At 34.7% G+C, this 17157-nt stretch overlaps 1 protein-coding gene and 1 pseudogene across 1 annotated transcript; both read right to left on the bottom strand.

Annotated features, from left to right (window-relative positions):
• Positions 1–4694: 4694 nt before the first annotated feature.
• On the bottom strand, positions 4695–9980 carry LOC132281256 (putative leucine-rich repeat receptor-like protein kinase At2g19210). The gene is made up of 14 exons (XM_059782974.1): positions 9843–9980; positions 8564–8584; positions 7925–8499; positions 7356–7834; positions 7141–7279; positions 6983–7054; positions 6809–6880; positions 6647–6727; positions 6250–6416; positions 5918–6123; positions 5636–5783; positions 5496–5558; positions 5210–5399; positions 4695–5097 (listed from the first exon to the last, which is right to left on the bottom strand). Exons 1-14 carry the CDS (start codon positions 9978–9980, stop codon positions 4695–4697), a joined length of 2754 nt encoding a protein of 917 aa, XP_059638957.1.
• Positions 9981–10094: 114 nt separating this feature from the next.
• LOC132281255 (probable LRR receptor-like serine/threonine-protein kinase At1g05700) lies at positions 10095–16942 on the bottom strand (annotated as a pseudogene).
• Between the last annotated feature and the right edge of the window lie 215 nt (positions 16943–17157).

The raw sequence follows: 17157 nt of genomic DNA, 5'->3' as shown, positions 1-17157 counted from the left end.
TTTAATTCAAACATAAATAAAAATTATAACTAATACTATAATTTCTTTTCTTTTCTCTCTTACCTATCCAAATGCACCCTAGAAAGAAAGAGAGAGTGTGTGGGCGTGTTTGTGATTTGCAGAGAGACTCTCAGAGAGGGAGGAGAAGGACTTAACTTTTCAATGGGTTGTCGGATTAACCCATTAGACTAAGGGCAATATTTGTCTATTCATAGCACACCCACTACTATATATAATTATATTATATTTTATTTTTATATATATATTAGTAAAAAATTTATATAAGGTCACTCCTAAAATTTTTAATTTCTAAAATTATTATTATTTTCTTTTTTCTTTTACTCTTTAAATTTCTTTAATTTTCATTAAAAAATAAATTAAATTAAATTAAATTTCACTTCTTCAATCAAACTCTAATTTTTTTCCTTTCAAAATTCTCATTTTTTTTTTTTTTTTTTCTTCCCTACTTCTTAAAATTATTCATTTTCACTTAGGTATCTTTTACCTTAATGAGGTAACACTTTTAGATACATAGGTAATACTTTTTGTGCATCTGATACCACTTTTATTTAGGGCATAAATGTACTATTTTTATTCACATAGGTACTACTTTTTGCGCATCAAGTATCATTTTTTTGTGCAACACAAAAAGTGGTGCTTATTGACAAAAAGTGATATATGCATGCACAAAAAGTAGTACCTATGTGCCTAAAAGTGGTACCACTTCAGTAAGGGTAAATGGTAAACAGTGTTTTTCTATATCTTCATTTTTTTTAAATTATGAGATTTTGACTCCATCAAATAATAAGTATGGATCATTAGTACCATTTACATGTAATAATCTCAAAAATTTATATAACGTCACTCCTAAAATTTTTAATATCTATAATTTATATAACATATCATATTAGTTAATGTTGATTTCTCAAAATATGTGCTTGCAAACCTGAAGGGACCGGAGCACGAACCACAAGCACAGTAAGGGAAAAACAAGCAAGAAATGCAAAGAGGAAGCATTTTGGCATTCCATCACTCTATTTTGCAATGATTTCACGATGAGGGTAAAAATTACCTCCAGTGAAATAGTGTATCATTTTTTTCATTTTTAAATGAGTGGCTCAGAAATGGCCACGTCACTTATGTTTGGAATGCACAGTAAAAAAATATTGGAATGCACGTAAAAAAATGTTGAAATTTACTTTTACTTAAAAAATAAAAATAAAAAATAAAAATAAAAAATAAAAAAAAGAATGAAGAAAATAGACTACATTGCAAATGGAGAGGAGCCAGGACCCTTGTCCAAAGGATGGATGAAGATGAGAGGAAGCCATTTTTTTTTTTTGAAATACAAAAGTGCTGATCATATGAGATAAAATATTTGACCTACTCTGTCAATCCTATTGTACCTTACAAGTACGATGACATAAATATACGTATAACCTTTTGTCAACTGGTGTACAAGTCAAACGGATGCTGAGATTTTAAATTATATTTCTTTGCCTATGGATAATGACTCTTATTGTCATTATAAATTTGAGCAAAACTTTGATAATGCCAAAGAAAATGAGAGAAAATAAGAAAATGATATACTGATATCATTGTGTAAGTTCTACTCATTTATCTATATATGTTATATATTGTCATGAACCATCTCATACTTATGCTTTGCAGGCTCTTGATGTTTGCAATTTTCATAATGCTTGAACACAAGTAAGATTTGTTTAAGATTTTCGAATCCAATTATAATCATAATTAATATTGGGTATAAGTCGGGCTGGCCCAACCTAATCCAATTTTGAATTGAGATCGGGTTGGATCAGCCCAATTTTTTTTTTTTAGATCAGCCCAACTTGCATACTAAGTAAGAAACATCATTATAATGGTTTTGCTAATTGGGAGTAGAATTGACTTTCCTTTTTAAATTGACATGTCTTGACCACAACTGAATGTACTAAAAGAAAGCTTGGGAATGTCATGTCCTTTGGTTGGTGATGGCGAGAATGGGTCAATACTAACAACTTGGCTTATTATCTGGTAAAATATTAGTTGTGTTAGCCATTTAAGTTTATAGTTTATTCAAGGGTAATTTACGGTTATCTCCCTTGCAGATATAATAAATTATGTTTACCTCTCTTCTAATTTGCATAATTTCGTTTACCTTTCTTAATTTTAAAACTTTGTAACAAATACATCCTTCCGGTCGGCTTCCGGCACAGTCAAAAGCAGTCAACACTGACATCATGATTATTCACCCTCAAAATGACTATACTACCCCTGAAATGTTTGTGAAGACATTTCTGTCCTCCTAAATGAAATTACGTTTACCTCATTTTACACCGAGCTTCTCAAAATACATGTTTGCTCTCTCTCTGTATATATTTATAAATATACACACTGTGGAAGTTCCAAATTGATCCAAGAGAGAGGACTGATAACAGATCCACCGGTTTGAGCTCCAATCGGGTGACGATGACCTCGAACACAGGCATCGAGGCGGCCGACAATGACGACACCCCTCTCCAGCGCCTTCCCCTCGGCAACAACCTTGTTTGGGTCATATGCTTTGCCTTTGGTTTTATTTCGTATCAGTTCAGTTTCCTAGTATTTTTGTTTTTATGAAGGTTAGATCTTATCTGAATGTATTTGATGTTGAACCAAATGGAGAGGATAGAGTAAGGAAGAGGATAAAGGATCAGTATTGGAATGAATGAAGGTTGCAGAAGTGATAAAATGATTTGCTTTTCTGGGTTTGGTTTTGGGGTTTTTATTGGTGTGTATAAAATTTTTGGAGAGAGAAAATGGGGTGCTATATGATATTATAGAATATCCTATGGGCACAACAGTAATATTGCATTGGAGATATTTTGGATTAAAAATGCATTAAAATATAAGAGTAATTTTAGTATTCCGGTCACCGGATTTGATCGCGGATCAAGGTAAACGAAATTATGCAAACCAGAAGGGATGCAGGCGTAATTTGACATATCTACAAGGGCGGTAACTGTGAATTACCCTTTATTCAAAGAGATCCACCCATTACCCATATCAAGAAGATTTTGGTCCTTTGTTTATCTTAGGCAAGAAACATTGCATCTCATAAAAAACCGATGAGAATATATGGATAAACAGTCCTTAGGTGAGGTGATTAAATTTTACTCTTAAAGTTCATATATAAGTACTTCTATCGTGAATTTGGTTTGGTATCTGGTCTGATGACTTTCTATTTGATGTTCATGCCTCACTACATTTATGCAAGTCCAGATATAGATTCAGTCCAGCAACATATGTGTTTCCTACTAAAGCGAAATGCAAATTAGTTTTTCAAAATGGTTAGTATATATGCTTTATCTGCCTTATGTATTCACTGAAACTATAGATGTTTTCTTTGTTTGGGTGCAACTTCTGTGGCCATCTCTTAGTTTGTTTATGTTGGGGCTTGACTGCTGACCGTGTTTGTCCATTCCTTTTTCTCTCTAGAAAAGGAATGAAGCATCCTTCATCTCTATTGCATGTTTTGGTAACTCCTAGTTTAGCATAGTTATTATGTAGTTCTAAACATCCAATGTAATTGTATCCCTTCATCACTATATACCTACAGTTATAGCCATTTCTCGTCAAAAAAGAACAACAACAACAACAACAACAACAACAACAACGTCTTTTCTCTTTTAACCTTAGTCCTTAGAGAGGAGTAGACTTAATAGACTGAATAGTTCACAGGTAGAGTACATGTTGGCACTACATCAACCTCCTTGGGTGAGAAAGAACTCACCCGTGAGTTTGCAACAAATCTCTGCATGATATTCGGACAATTCTTGAACACTGAAACTAGGATGAGTTGCTTGGGAGAGATCACCTTGGAAGCATTATCATTGAATTTCCTAAAAGCTCGGCATGGACCAACCCTTTCTACGTACTTGAGCTGGTTATAAGATCCGGAGGGAAAGCTAGCTTTCTTTTTGCATGCATGCATGGTATAGAATGCATTAAGAAGAAAATGGAGATGAAAATTTATGTGGAGATGGAGAATTACAATGATTGGGATATCTATTGTATGAATAATAAATTTGGATTACAAGAGGGAACTACAGTAAGCTAAAAATTATAAAGAGAGAACGATTATTATTAAGATAATACAATTTGTATACCCGAGCACACAAAGTGCTAAAAAATGTGTAAATTAATATAAACCCTTGTGAAACAATAAGCACAAAATCACAAAATTTCCTGTCACTACCATATAACAGCTCCAACCAGCAAGAAAACGAAAAATGCTCCCCTGTTTCTTGATTTGAGCTTCCCTCCTATCCATTTGATCACCATTTTAGCTTCCTTTCATTATCACTAGTGCAATTTTAACAATTAGTTACATTTATGTAAGCAATAAGTAATATAATTGATTGTTAGAGGTTGGCTGAAGATTAAGAGAGATTGAATATTAACAGTTGGCTTTTGCATATAAAAACTGCAGAGACTTTACTCCTCCTCTTGAGTAACCCACAATTTGCAACCAAAAAGTACATAAATAAATAATACACACAAACAAACAAACACCACCACCAGGATTAGAACTTCAGGATCATGATAGACTCGAAAGTTCCCTACACATACTTAACATGACTTGGTGAATATATGAACACCAATAAAGTGATAGACCACCAGAATCCAGCACGAATAACTTTTTAGCAGCGATATCACCTCGCCATGGGACTCATTCCACTCTCCAAATTCATTGGCATCATTCCAATTGAATCCATTGATTTATATGAATCATGTTGAGCTACCTCCATTGCCAAACACTCCTTCAATTCCATCACCACATGATTCATTGTTGGCCTTTTGGTGGAAGTGTGAGATACACAAGCCATTGCTAACTCAACCGCTTTCCAAGCAGAATTAACATCATAATCTTTCTTTAACTTGGCATCAATGATACTTATAACATCCCTGTTAGCAAGCATGGAATTAACCCATTGAATTATGTGAGTGTTGTTAGGACTTCTGAGTATTGCAGGCTGACCTGTGATTATCTCCAAGATAACAATTCCAAAGCTATAGACATCACTTTTCTCAGTCAACCAATTTGATATGAAATACCTGCAAACCAAAATGTATGGAACATTTATCCCTTTTCATCGATTCCTTGTAACAATGTAATGAACTTCTTGAAACAAATGATTTCAAAATACCCTCGGGGAAAGAAACTTACTCAGGGTCAAGGTACCCAGGAGTACCAGCAACAATTGTTGATACATGAGTACCACCTTCAGTTGGGATAACTCTGGACAGTCCAAAATCAGCAATTTTGGCTTGGAATTTTTCATTTAATAAGATATTGGTAGACTTCACATCTCTGTGGATTATTGGTGGCTTACAACCATGGTGTAGATATTCCAATCCTTCAATTGCAGTCCACATTTTGGTTGGTAAATTTTAGAAGGAAAATAAGAAGTGAAAGGGAAAAGAAAAAAAATAGTATTCATCTAGTTACTAACCTTGTGCTGCATCTGTTGCTATTTGAAGCCTCTCTTCCCAACTTAAAACATTTTGATTTCTATCTGTGCCCATAATTTTTTAGTCTTTTTGTTAATTATAATAAGAACTTACAATCTTGAATACCTTTCTAGTTAGAAACTTTCGAGTGTGACATGTGTACCTGACAGGTGCTTTGCTAGGTCTCCATTAGCCATGTACTCATAGATGATTCCCATGTTGGTGCCTTCATTGCAGTACCCAACAAGAGAAGTTAAGTTTTTATGATGTACACTCATAAGAAGTTTGGCCTGCAATATAAAAACCACATTTAGTTTAGTGCTTACATTCATGTGCTCACAATTTCTATGAGATTTTCATAAATATTCATTTTATCTGGAATACTACTGGGAAAACAATATTTCATTGGAGTTACGCAAGTTACCTCCGCTTGGAATTCCTTATACCCTTGAATTGATGATGACGAGAGCATCTTTACAGCAACCTGAGTGTCCCCTACATGGCCATGATAAACTGTTCCAAATCCCCCTTTCCCAACAACCCTCTGGAAATTGTTGGTAATACTTTGGACCTCAGAGTATGCAAACTCTCGATTCTTTACATCAAAGGACACTTCGTTCTCTTTGCTTGCTACTAAGATCATATTGATCAATTAAACATAAGTAGTTTAATTAGGAAAACTGTTGATGATTACAAGTTCGATAATAAGATTTAAAACTTTTGATCTTTAAATTAGGAGAGTAATGGTTCTCATACCTCGTTTTCTCTTCCCAATGATCCATAAGGCAGATCCTATTGCAATTAAGAGTACGAACAATGCAGTAACAGATGCTACTACTGGAATAACAACCTTGTTTTTTTTCTTTTTGCAAGGAACAGACTGACAAGGATTTGTGTTTTCAGTAGCTCCATTTCCATCGATACTGTTTTTGATGACAAATGTTAAATTAAGAATCAATGAATGCTCATCATATATGCCATACATATCAACAGAATCTATTAAAAAATCCTAATGATTTAGCAACTTTAGAGTATGGAAATGCTTAATGATTATTTTGAAAAATGTTAAATCAAGCCAGAATCACAGAGAGAAGGTTTCTGGCATGAAAATGATTTTGCTAATTCTGGTCGTGGTTCTGCAAAAAGGGCAAACCTCAATAAGAGCGATCCATTTTTTGACTTTTGAAGGAGTTCTTCTGGAACTGAACCGGTGAAATTGTTTCCTCTCAAGTTTCTGCCAAAGGAGAGCAAACATGATGGGCTGTCTGATGTGTTGTTAAGATTACAATTCATATCACAGAGAAAAGTAACTTACAGGACTGTCAAAGAAGCCATTTGAGATAGAAAACTAGGCACCTGCCCTGTTAGTTTATTGTTTGACAAATCCCTGTAAAATTGTTTATTATTTATCATAGAGAATACAAAACTAGATTTGAATATCACTGGCAAGTTGACGTCTTATTAGTTCTTGTGAAATCGACATACTTACAAAGATTTTATCACCGTGAGATTGGATATGTAAGGAGAAATCTCCCCTGATAGTCCACTTGATGATAAGTTCCTAGATGGCAAGTTGAATAATTTTGTGAAGATATGGAATTGGATGGAAAATTTATTAAGCATCATTATTTCAAGGCAAAAACATACAAGGATGTGATCCTAGGAGGATTGAAACCGTCATAGCTGCAAGTGAGGCCAACCCACGAAAAAGCTTCAGGAGCACATGGATCTCCTTGCCAGTTCCTTTTCACTCCATACGTCGACTTGATGCCGTTGATACCAGCAACTAATATTCCAAAAATATAGGAGAGAGTTAGAACTTATGGAGAATTAAAAGGCAAATACAGGTAAGAACTATTTACCATCTGTATCATCTGTTTGAGAATGTATAATCTGTCTCACAGTATAAACCTCCATGCCATTGATGATGGGCGGAAGAGTTGAATTTTTTGTTTTGTTGATTGAAATATCAAACTTTGGGAAAGATAGAGGTTTTGTGCTGTACACTGTAGTCATGGATAAATAATCAGGAACAACACGGTCTTTCAACCATGGTGTCCCATTTATATAGATGTAGAATTCTCTGGATTGATTAAGCTGCAACACTTCAACTTCAGCAAAGTGCATGTACATATAAAATTGGTCAGAAGAATTGCTAGGAGTCCACCACAAGTTAATTGAATCGCTAGCATTCTGTGACACCATAGCTGTGCTCATGACAGTAGATGGTAGTTGATATAGGTTGGAAGCCAGGGAGTTGATGGTAGATAAATCTCTTAGCAACATGGGGCTACTCAAGTTAGTAGGGTTCCATACGCGATCGTAAACATCGTCTTGGTACCTAAATAAAACATTAGTAGCATAGCAAAATATTTTTTGATTAGTACATGAAAATAAAAAGAATTAGTGATCATAAACATCGTCTTTGTACCTGATAAATTGATTTGTTGTTGAACCTAAATCCACACGATCAAAGAGCACCAGTGATCCAGAAGTAGTTTCATACATGGAGTTATTCAAAGGCCTTAACTCTAATGCTGAAATGAAAGGTGTTCCGAGGCCTTTGTCTAGGAGACAAACATATATATAATCACTGGAGAGGACATGTATGATCTCACTCCACGTCGTAGAAGATGAATCAGTCAATGATATTCTGTCCCAGAAATCAACTCCCAATTGCAAATCAAAAGTTGGTGGTTTATCTTCTGCATCATAATTTCCATACATGAACCAGGCCCTTATCAAATATTTGTTACCTGTCCCTTTTGCAGGTCTTATGGTGTAGCAATTTCTGGTTCCTTCAGGAAAGCTTCTAACATTCAAGAACTGTTGATAGAGTGAATTTTTCTTGAATTCGGGAGATATAGTCTTGCTTACACCGGTGTCTATGAATGCTGCATCTGAACTATAGCGTATTCCGGTTGTCTGATCTGTGTAGCTTGAATTTTCAGATATCCCACAATCTAAGCTTATGAAAGCTGAGAAAAAAGAGTGACTTATCATCATCTATATGTTTAGTGTAACAACAATAAATAAATCATATTGATATTTCAACAAAGTGTTTACAAACCTGAAGGGACCTGGGCATGAACTGCAAAGGCAAAAGCACCAAGAATTAATGCAATGAGGAAGCATTTTGGCATCCCCATCCTTCTATACAGAGTCTTCATGCTGAAGAGCTAGGCAAAGCCAATAGAAGGTTTGATCTTATGTTTATATTCCTACATTATATATATATACCAATATGCTGCTCATGTTGTCAAATAATATAATCAGATAAAATATTTGTGCTACTCTGTCAATCTTCTTGAACCTAAGCTAGGATGTTGACTTAGGTAACTTTTTGTTAATGTTTGTATACAAGTCAACTGGCAAATCATAATGTTTATTTTAAATATTCCTACCTTTTGTAGTCTTCTTCATCATGTTACTTAGTCTGTAGCCAATACAAGAAAATACATATGAAAACCTTGAAAATGCCAAAGAAAAGTGAATGTCCAATCAAGTACTCAACATATGATTTATATACCAGAATGCAAATGCTGATGGTCCACCAACTCATTGAATGAGAATTACTAAGATGCAACATTCAGAACAAAGCAGGGTTGAAGAATACTGATAATTATCTTGAAGAAAGTTTTCGTGGCAAACCAATGGGCTCAGACAGTATAATCTCTCCTACCAAAGGAGAGGCCGAGTGTTTGAGCCCTGTTAATATTGTAGGTTTGTGACATTGTGTGCATTTGCTTAAACTTTTGGAGAAAAAAATAAAAAATTAGTTTTCGCGACTATCATAATTACTTAGTTATATATATACACACACATATGTGCTTGGTTTCACATAAATTTTGTGACTTAGTAATATTAATTTGCTGGTAGGAGAGTAGACTAGACTTTCCTTTTTAATTGTCATGTTGTTGCCTTAACTGTTACAACTGGATTTATTTTGGTGCCTTGACGAGGATTTGGCTTCTGAATTATTAAATAAATCATGGGGATGTCAAATTAGCTCTTTGGTTGGTGATAGCAAGAATGGGTCAATACTAAGAATTTGGCTCCTCCCGTAGAATATATGATAAGTTGCAGCCATTCTATAAGTGTATACTTAAAAATTCCAAAAATACTTGCCAGTAATAAATTGACTTGTTGCCTGATTATATTCAAGTGAAAACATTGAACACTAAAGACAATGCACATTTCCATTTTAAATAGGAATGACACCAATTTGCACAGATACTCTGAAGTCTGAACATGAACTATACATGTCTCAGATAGTTGTAGCTTTATCTTACTCGTACATTGTCTCTCTTAACCTTAGTTTATTTAGTTTTTCCCTCATTTTAGCTTACTGTAGTTCCGTCGAGCAATCCAAATTTATTATACAATGTACCAATGGAATACATTTTCCAGTCATCCTCTATCTCAATATAAATTTTCTTCTCCATATTCTTTTTGACAAGGCATTCCATACCACGTGGCATCTCCATTTACCTTATTTACCAGGTGAAGTTTTTAAGTTCTTGGATCCAACACAACACTAATCCCACAAGAGGATACTCCCCTGCCTCCTTAAAGTGGCCTAGTCACTATCACCGTCATTTCTACAGAGTGTTGTTTGTCACAGTCGATGAAATACCATTCAGCTCACACCCTGAGTCTAAGTCAAGGACTCTGGTATCTCCAGACACACAAAGAGCTGAAAAATGTGTAAATAGATATACACCCATGTAAAACTACAAACACACAGCCAGTAGTTTTTTGGAATTAGCTACATCTCTGAAAGCAATAAAGTCATACAATTGATGCTTAGAGGTTGGCTGAAGAATAAAAGAAATCAAATATCAACAGTTGGCTTTTGCATACAAAAACTGCAAGAGAATTTGTTCCTCCTCTTGCGTAACCGGCAATGTGCACCCCCAAACACACAAACACACACCTCCACTAGAACTACAACATCAGGATCATGATAGACAAAGTTTTCTACACACTCTTAACATGGACAAATACAGAAACACCGGTGAACCATCCCCATCCAGCAACAAAAACTTTTTAGTGGAGATATCAAATTTCCACATCACTCACTCCACCTCCAAAATCATTGGTATCATTCCAATTGAACCCTTTGATTGATCTGAATCATCCTGAGTTACCTCCATTGCCAAACACCTTCAATTCCATCACCACATAATTCATGGTTGGCCTTCTGGTGGAAGTGTGCGATACACAAGCCATTGCTAATTCTATAGCTTTCTGTGCAGAATTAACATCATAATCTTCCTGTAACTTGGGATCAACAACACTTTTAACATCCCTGTTAGCAAGCATGGAATTAACCCATTGAATTATGTGTGTACTTTCAGGGCTTTTCAGTATTGCTGGCTTGCCAGTGATTATCTCCAAGATAACAATTCCAAAGCTATATACATCGCTTTTCTCAGTCAACCTATTTGATATGAAATACCTGCAACCCAAAATGTATAAAACAATTATTCCTATCACAATGAAATCATGAAATATGATGTTTTCTAAATTCAGCCTATTGTCTAGACATAGATATCTTGAAAAAATGTAAAATTCATTTATTGAAACAAATCATTTCAAAAGACAAACATCGAACTGGGAAAAAAAATAATAATAAAAAAGACTTACTCAGGGTCAAGGTACCCTGGAGTGCCAGCAACAATCATTGATACATGAGTGCCACTTTCACTTGGGAAAACTCTGGACAGTCCAAAATCACCAAGTTTGGCTTGGAAATTTTCATTTAATAAGATATTTGTAGATTTGACATCTCTGTGGATTATTGGTGGTTTACAACCATGGTGTAGATACTTCAATCCTTCAATTCCAGTAAACATTTTTGGGTAGTTAAATTCTTAACGGAAAATAAGAGGTAAGTAAAAGGGAAATATATGGCATTCTTCTACTTACTAACCTCGTCCTGCATCTGCTGTTATTTGAAGTCTGTCTTCCCAACTTAAAACATTTGGATTTCTATCTTTGTCCATAAATTAGCAATACAAATCTTTTTGTTAATGATACTACACTCATGTCTACTTTCCTAGTCAGAAACTTTCAAGTGTGACATGTATACCTGACAGGTGACTTTCTAAGTCTCCATTAGCCATGTATTCATAGATGATTCCCAAGTTGGTGCTTTCATTGCAATACCCAACAAGTGAAGTTAAGTTTTTATGATGAACACTAGTAAGAAGTTTGGCCTGCAACAGAAAACCACATTTAGTTTAATACATGAATTGATGAACTTGATATTTCTTATGGAAAAGAGACATTTCATTGGATTTTATCAAATAATATATTTCAATGATTTAGAAAGCTGTTATTAGAGTTATGCAAGCTACCTTGGTTTGGAATTCCTTATACCCTTGAATTGATGACGAAGAGAGCATCTTTACAACAACCTCAGTGTCCCCTACATTGCCATGGTAAACTGTTCCAAATCCTCCTCTCCCAATACTCCTTTTGAAATTGTTGGTTATGCTTAGGACCTCAGAGTATGTAAACTCTCGATTATTTGCATCAAATAACCACCGAACTTTTTGTTTCCTGACTACTAAGATCATATTTGAATTCAAATAACTTTAATTATTGAATGTTGGATATTAAGATTTGAAATTTTGATCTTTAAACTCTGAGAATAATGGTTCTCATACCTTGTTTTCTCTTCCCAATGATCCATAAGGCAGACCCTATAGAAATTAAGAGTACAGACAATGCAGTAACTGCTGCTACTACTGGAACAACCTTGTTCTTTTCCTTTTTGCACGAAATAGACTCACAAGGATTTGTGTTTTCAGGAACTTGGTCAGTTGGATTTATTCTGTTTTTAAAAGACAAATAAACTGAGAATCAATGAATGTTTATCGTATATGCTAATATATATCCACAGTAGCTATTCAGTCATCCTAATGATTGAACAACTTTGTAGGATGGAAATGTTTAGTGATTTACTGTTTCATAGAAAAATTAAAATAATGGTCAGCTGTGTATTACTTCTAAAAAATTCTGGCATATATAGGGGAAAAAGTGAAATACCAAATCAAGAATCATCTTGAATTTTTTTTTGGTAATTCTGTTGTGGTTTTGCAAAAAGAATAAACCTCAATATGAGCGATCCATTTTTTGACTTTTCAAGGAGTTCTTCTGGAAAAGGACCAGTGAAATTGTTTCCTCTCAAGTTTCTGCACCAAGATAGCAAACATGATTGCCTGTTTTGTATGCTAATATGCTAAAAATTCAAGTCAGATAGGGAAGTAACTTACAGGAATGTCAACATGGTCAACTGACATAGAAAGTTCGGCACCTTCCCAGTTAGTTTATTGTTTGACAAATCCCTGAATTGAGCAGAAGTACAACTTTGTTAATAATTTGTTGTCTAGAAGAATAAGTAAGTTGGATTTTCATATCATTAGCAAGTTGAAGTGGTTTTTGTGAGATCATCATACTTAGAAAGATTCTTAGGATAGAAAGAGTTGAGAAAGAGATTCCATGTGGACTGACTCTATTTGTTCGGGATAAAGGCAAGGATGATGATGATGATGATACTTACAAAGATTGTATCGCCCTGAGATTCATTATGTAAGGTGCAATCTCCCCTGTCAGTCCACTTGAGGATAAGTTCCTGATTGCAAGTTGAATAATGTTGTGAAGGTATGGATTTGGATGGAAAAAATAGTATTTAATTATTTAAAGGCATAAACATACAAGGATGTGATCCTAGAAGGACTGAAACCATCATAACTGCAATTAAGGCCAACCCACACAAAAGCTTCAGGTACACATGGATATCCATCCAAGTTCCTTTTAACTCTATACGTCGATTTGATGCCCAGGATAGCAGAAACTAATATTCCAAAAGGAAAATGAGAGTTAAAACATGAAGAAGAAAAAGGCGTGCACTATATGCAATGTGTTTGAAATAAAGTAAATGTTGGTAAGAACTTACCATCTTCATCATCTGTTTGTGGATGTATAATCTTTCTCACAGGATAAATCTCAAGGCCGTTGATGATGGGTGGAAGGGTTGAATTTTTAGTTTTTTTTTTTTTTATTGAAATTTAAAACTCTTCAAGAGATGGGGGTATTGTGCCATAAAATGTTGTTGTGGAAAAATAATCAGGAACAAAAGGTAAATCCCACCATAGCGTCCCATTTATATAGATGTAGAATTCTCTGGATTGATTACGTTGCAACACTTCAACTTCAGCGAATGCATGAAGATATAATATTGGTCAGAAGTACTGCTAGGATACAACGTCAAGTTCAATGAGTCACTAGCATTTTGTGACGTGATTGCTGTACTCATGACAGAAGACGGTACTTGGAATTGGTTGGAAGCTAGAGAGTTCATGGTAGACAAATTTCTTGTCATCGTGATCAAGATGGGACAAGGGTTCCATATACGATCATAAGCATCATCTTTGAACCTAAATGAGTTATTAGTACCACCATGAGATTTTTATTCAGTATTTGGAAATTGGAAATAAATGTAATATAAAGATATTTGTTTCTTCCCAGCTAGCTCCTACCAAAGACACTTTGATAAGAAAGATGGCATACCTGACCAGTTTTGGTGCTGTTGAACCATAATCCAAACGATCAAAGAGGGCCAGTGATCCAAACCATAATCCACTTTGATACATGGAATTATTCAAAGGCCTTAGCTCTAATGCTGATATGAAAAGTGTTCCAAGGCCTTTGTCTTGGAGACAAACATATATAAAATCACTGTTGAGGACATGTATGATTTCACTCGACATAATAGTAAATGAAGCAGACAATGATATTCTGTCCCAGAAATCAACTCCAAGGTACAAATCAAATGTTGGCAGTTTATCTTTGTCATCATAGTTTCCATACATGAACGAGGCCCTTATCAAATATTTGTTACCTGTCCCTCTTGCAGGTCTTATGGTGTAGGAATTTCTGGTTCCTTCAGGAAAGCTTCTAACATTCAATTACTGTTGTTGGAATGACTTGGTCTTAAATTCAGGTGATATAGTCTTGCTTACACCGGTGTCTATAAAAGTTGCATCTGAACTACAACATATTCCGGTTGTCTCATCTGTGTAACTGGAATCTTGTGATATCCCTCAATCTAAGCGTATGAAGCCTGAGAAAGAAAGAAAGAGAGATCAGAGAGAGACCTTAATTAGCTATCCATTTATTGTAACAACGATAAATATATCACATTGATATCTCAAGAAAGTGTTTACAAACCTGCAGGGACCTGGGCATGAACTGCAAGGGCAAAAGCACCAATAAATGCAAAGAGGAGGCATTTTGGCATCCCAATCCTTCTATTCAGAGTCTTCATGTTGAACTCTGAAGAGGCAAAGCCTAGTGGAGGTTTGATCTTATAGTTATATTCCTATATCATATGCATACCAATATGCTGCTCATGTTGTCAACTACTATAATATAATAAAATAAAATAAAATATTTGACCTACTCTGCCAATCCTCTTAAATCTAAGCTAGGATGTGATATGGATAACCTTTTGTCAATGTGTATATATACAAGTTAAATGCCAAATTATAATGTTCCTTTTTAAATGTTTTAACTTTGCATGGCCTTGTTCATCATATAACTTTGTCTGTAGCCAATCTAAGAAAATACATATAAAAAACTTGCATATACCAAAAAGAAGTATTGCACAAACAGATATTGAAAATATGATATATACACAAACACAGAAGCACATCTATATGAGAATTTAAGTAACTCTCGTGGTGTTGATAGCCTACCAATTCCTGAAATCAGAATCACTCGGATGCAACATTCAAAACAAATAAACTACTGTTTGCCATTGAACTTTAACTTCCGAAAAAAAAAAAAAAAAGATTTAAGGAAGACTTTAAATAATGTTTTAAGGATGTTTCTTGGCTATCATCTATTAACTCACTTATATATGTACATACACATTATATATATACACACACATATTATACATATATATATATATATATATATATATATATATATAATATGTGTGTGTGCTCAATTCTATATAAGTCAAAATTTTACTGATTAGAGAGTAGACTTGACTCTTTTTAAATTGACATGTCTTCACCACAACTGTCAGAGACTTGCAAACTGAGTTTATTTTAGCACCTTGACCTGGATCTGGTTGCTCAAGTATTAAAGAATCGTATCATTAATGTCAAACTAGTTACCTATGGTTGGTGATCATAGCAAGAATGGGTCAATGCTATTACTTAAGCTGTGTTAGCCATTCAAGTAGTGTACAAAAAAGAGCCAAAAATATTTAGCCTTATATCATTTATCCTTTAAACATCTTCGTCACTTCCCAAATTCCCAAGTAATAATTCAACAATAAATTGACTGATCGTATGATTATATCCTATTGAAAATATTGAACATGAAAGACAATTGCACATTTTCATTTTACTCCTATACTCTGCAAGAAACTTTTATTTATTTATTTGAGCATCTAAAAGATGATGCAAAAATAGAAAATTAAATCCTTATTTGTGGTAATTAATTCCTACTCCTGAAGTTCAAATATTTACTTCTACTGTGAATTTGATTTGATGGCCTCTTTCGCTTTCTCTGCTTGGTGATCGGACAGAAAACAGAGCATCTGCACCTTTCCTGCTTACATATTAGTCTTTCAGAATGGTAAAGAATAGATACTATCTGTTCTCTGTTCATTGATCACATTTGCTTTATCAATAACCTTTTCGTATTAGTATGTATATTTGATTAGAGTTCATTGTGAAGATGATATACCTCTTCATTGTTCTTGGTTTTTTTTTTTTTTTTTTTTTTTTTTTTTGCTTCTGTTCCATCAGCACTAAGGTTCACACCTCATCTTAGTTTGAAAGTCACTTTCTCAAGTCTCTATCATCATCAACTTGAAACTATTCACTGTTTGGAATTTCTAACATTTTTTAAAATAAGTATTATCCTTATCAATTCCTTTCTTTATCAATTCGTTCTCTCACTCTATAACTAAATAGTTGCAGTTCTTCTTCTTCTTAAGACAGTACCAGGGCATTCCCTGTGGACAAAAGTGAGAGGCTCTAACTTAAGCATGGAAAAGCCAAGCCATGAGCACCACAAAAACATTGTTAACAGCAAATCAGCTACATCTACAACATAGACGGTACCTGGGCATTCCCTGTGGACAAGAGTGCAGCAAACTCGAGAGGCTCTAACTTAAGCATGGAAAACCAAGCCATGAGCACCACAAAAACATTCTGAACACCTACATCTACAACCTAGAAGCAAGTCAAAGTACAATACTATGAATAGTGTGAGGGAGGGAGAAAGAGCATGAATAGTGTGAGGAAGGGAGAAAGAGCCGAAGGGAGAGAGTCCAAATAACCCTATCTTCATCCGAATTATGGTTTAGTACAAGTTGTGCAACAGAAAGAGCAGAGGTTAGGCTTGGAAGATGGGACATCAGCGCAGGATGGACATGCCACTAGGAAGTTGAGGATTAAGTCACCAACTTGAGAATGGAAATCAAAAGGAGTGGATTTGTCAAGGTTAGGATCCAAATGATCAATTAATGGACCATGAGGCAGCCAATAATAAATCCACATACTTGTTTTAGAGCCATTTTCAATTTGGTCTCAAAAAAGGTCTTGCTAGGTTCCTAGGGCTCAAAACTTTCCT

Source organism: Cornus florida, unplaced genomic scaffold (assembly GCF_030987335.1).
Source record: "Cornus florida cultivar Cherokee Brave unplaced genomic scaffold, ASM3098733v1 CherokeeBrave_3.0.0_Hap2_Chr11, whole genome shotgun sequence".
NCBI classification, from domain to species: domain Eukaryota; kingdom Viridiplantae; phylum Streptophyta; class Magnoliopsida; order Cornales; family Cornaceae; genus Cornus; species Cornus florida.
Note: the sequence above shows the minus strand (reverse complement) of the source record. Positions and strands in the feature narration are given on the sequence as shown.

Bases quoted from the DNA above. Each gene is read 5' to 3' on its own strand.
- LOC132281256 (XM_059782974.1), bottom strand. From the start codon at position 9,980: ATGGAGATGCCACGTGGTATGGAATGCCTTGTCAAAAAGAATATGGAG. The intron at 6,728-6,808 runs GTAAGTTACTTT...CTCCTTTGGCAG, and splicing joins ATGGCTTCTTTGACAGTCCT to AAACTTGAGAGGAAACAATT. The intron at 6,417-6,646 runs GTTTGCCCTTTT...CATCAAAAACAG, and splicing joins AATGGATCGCTCTTATTGAG to TATCGATGGAAATGGAGCTA.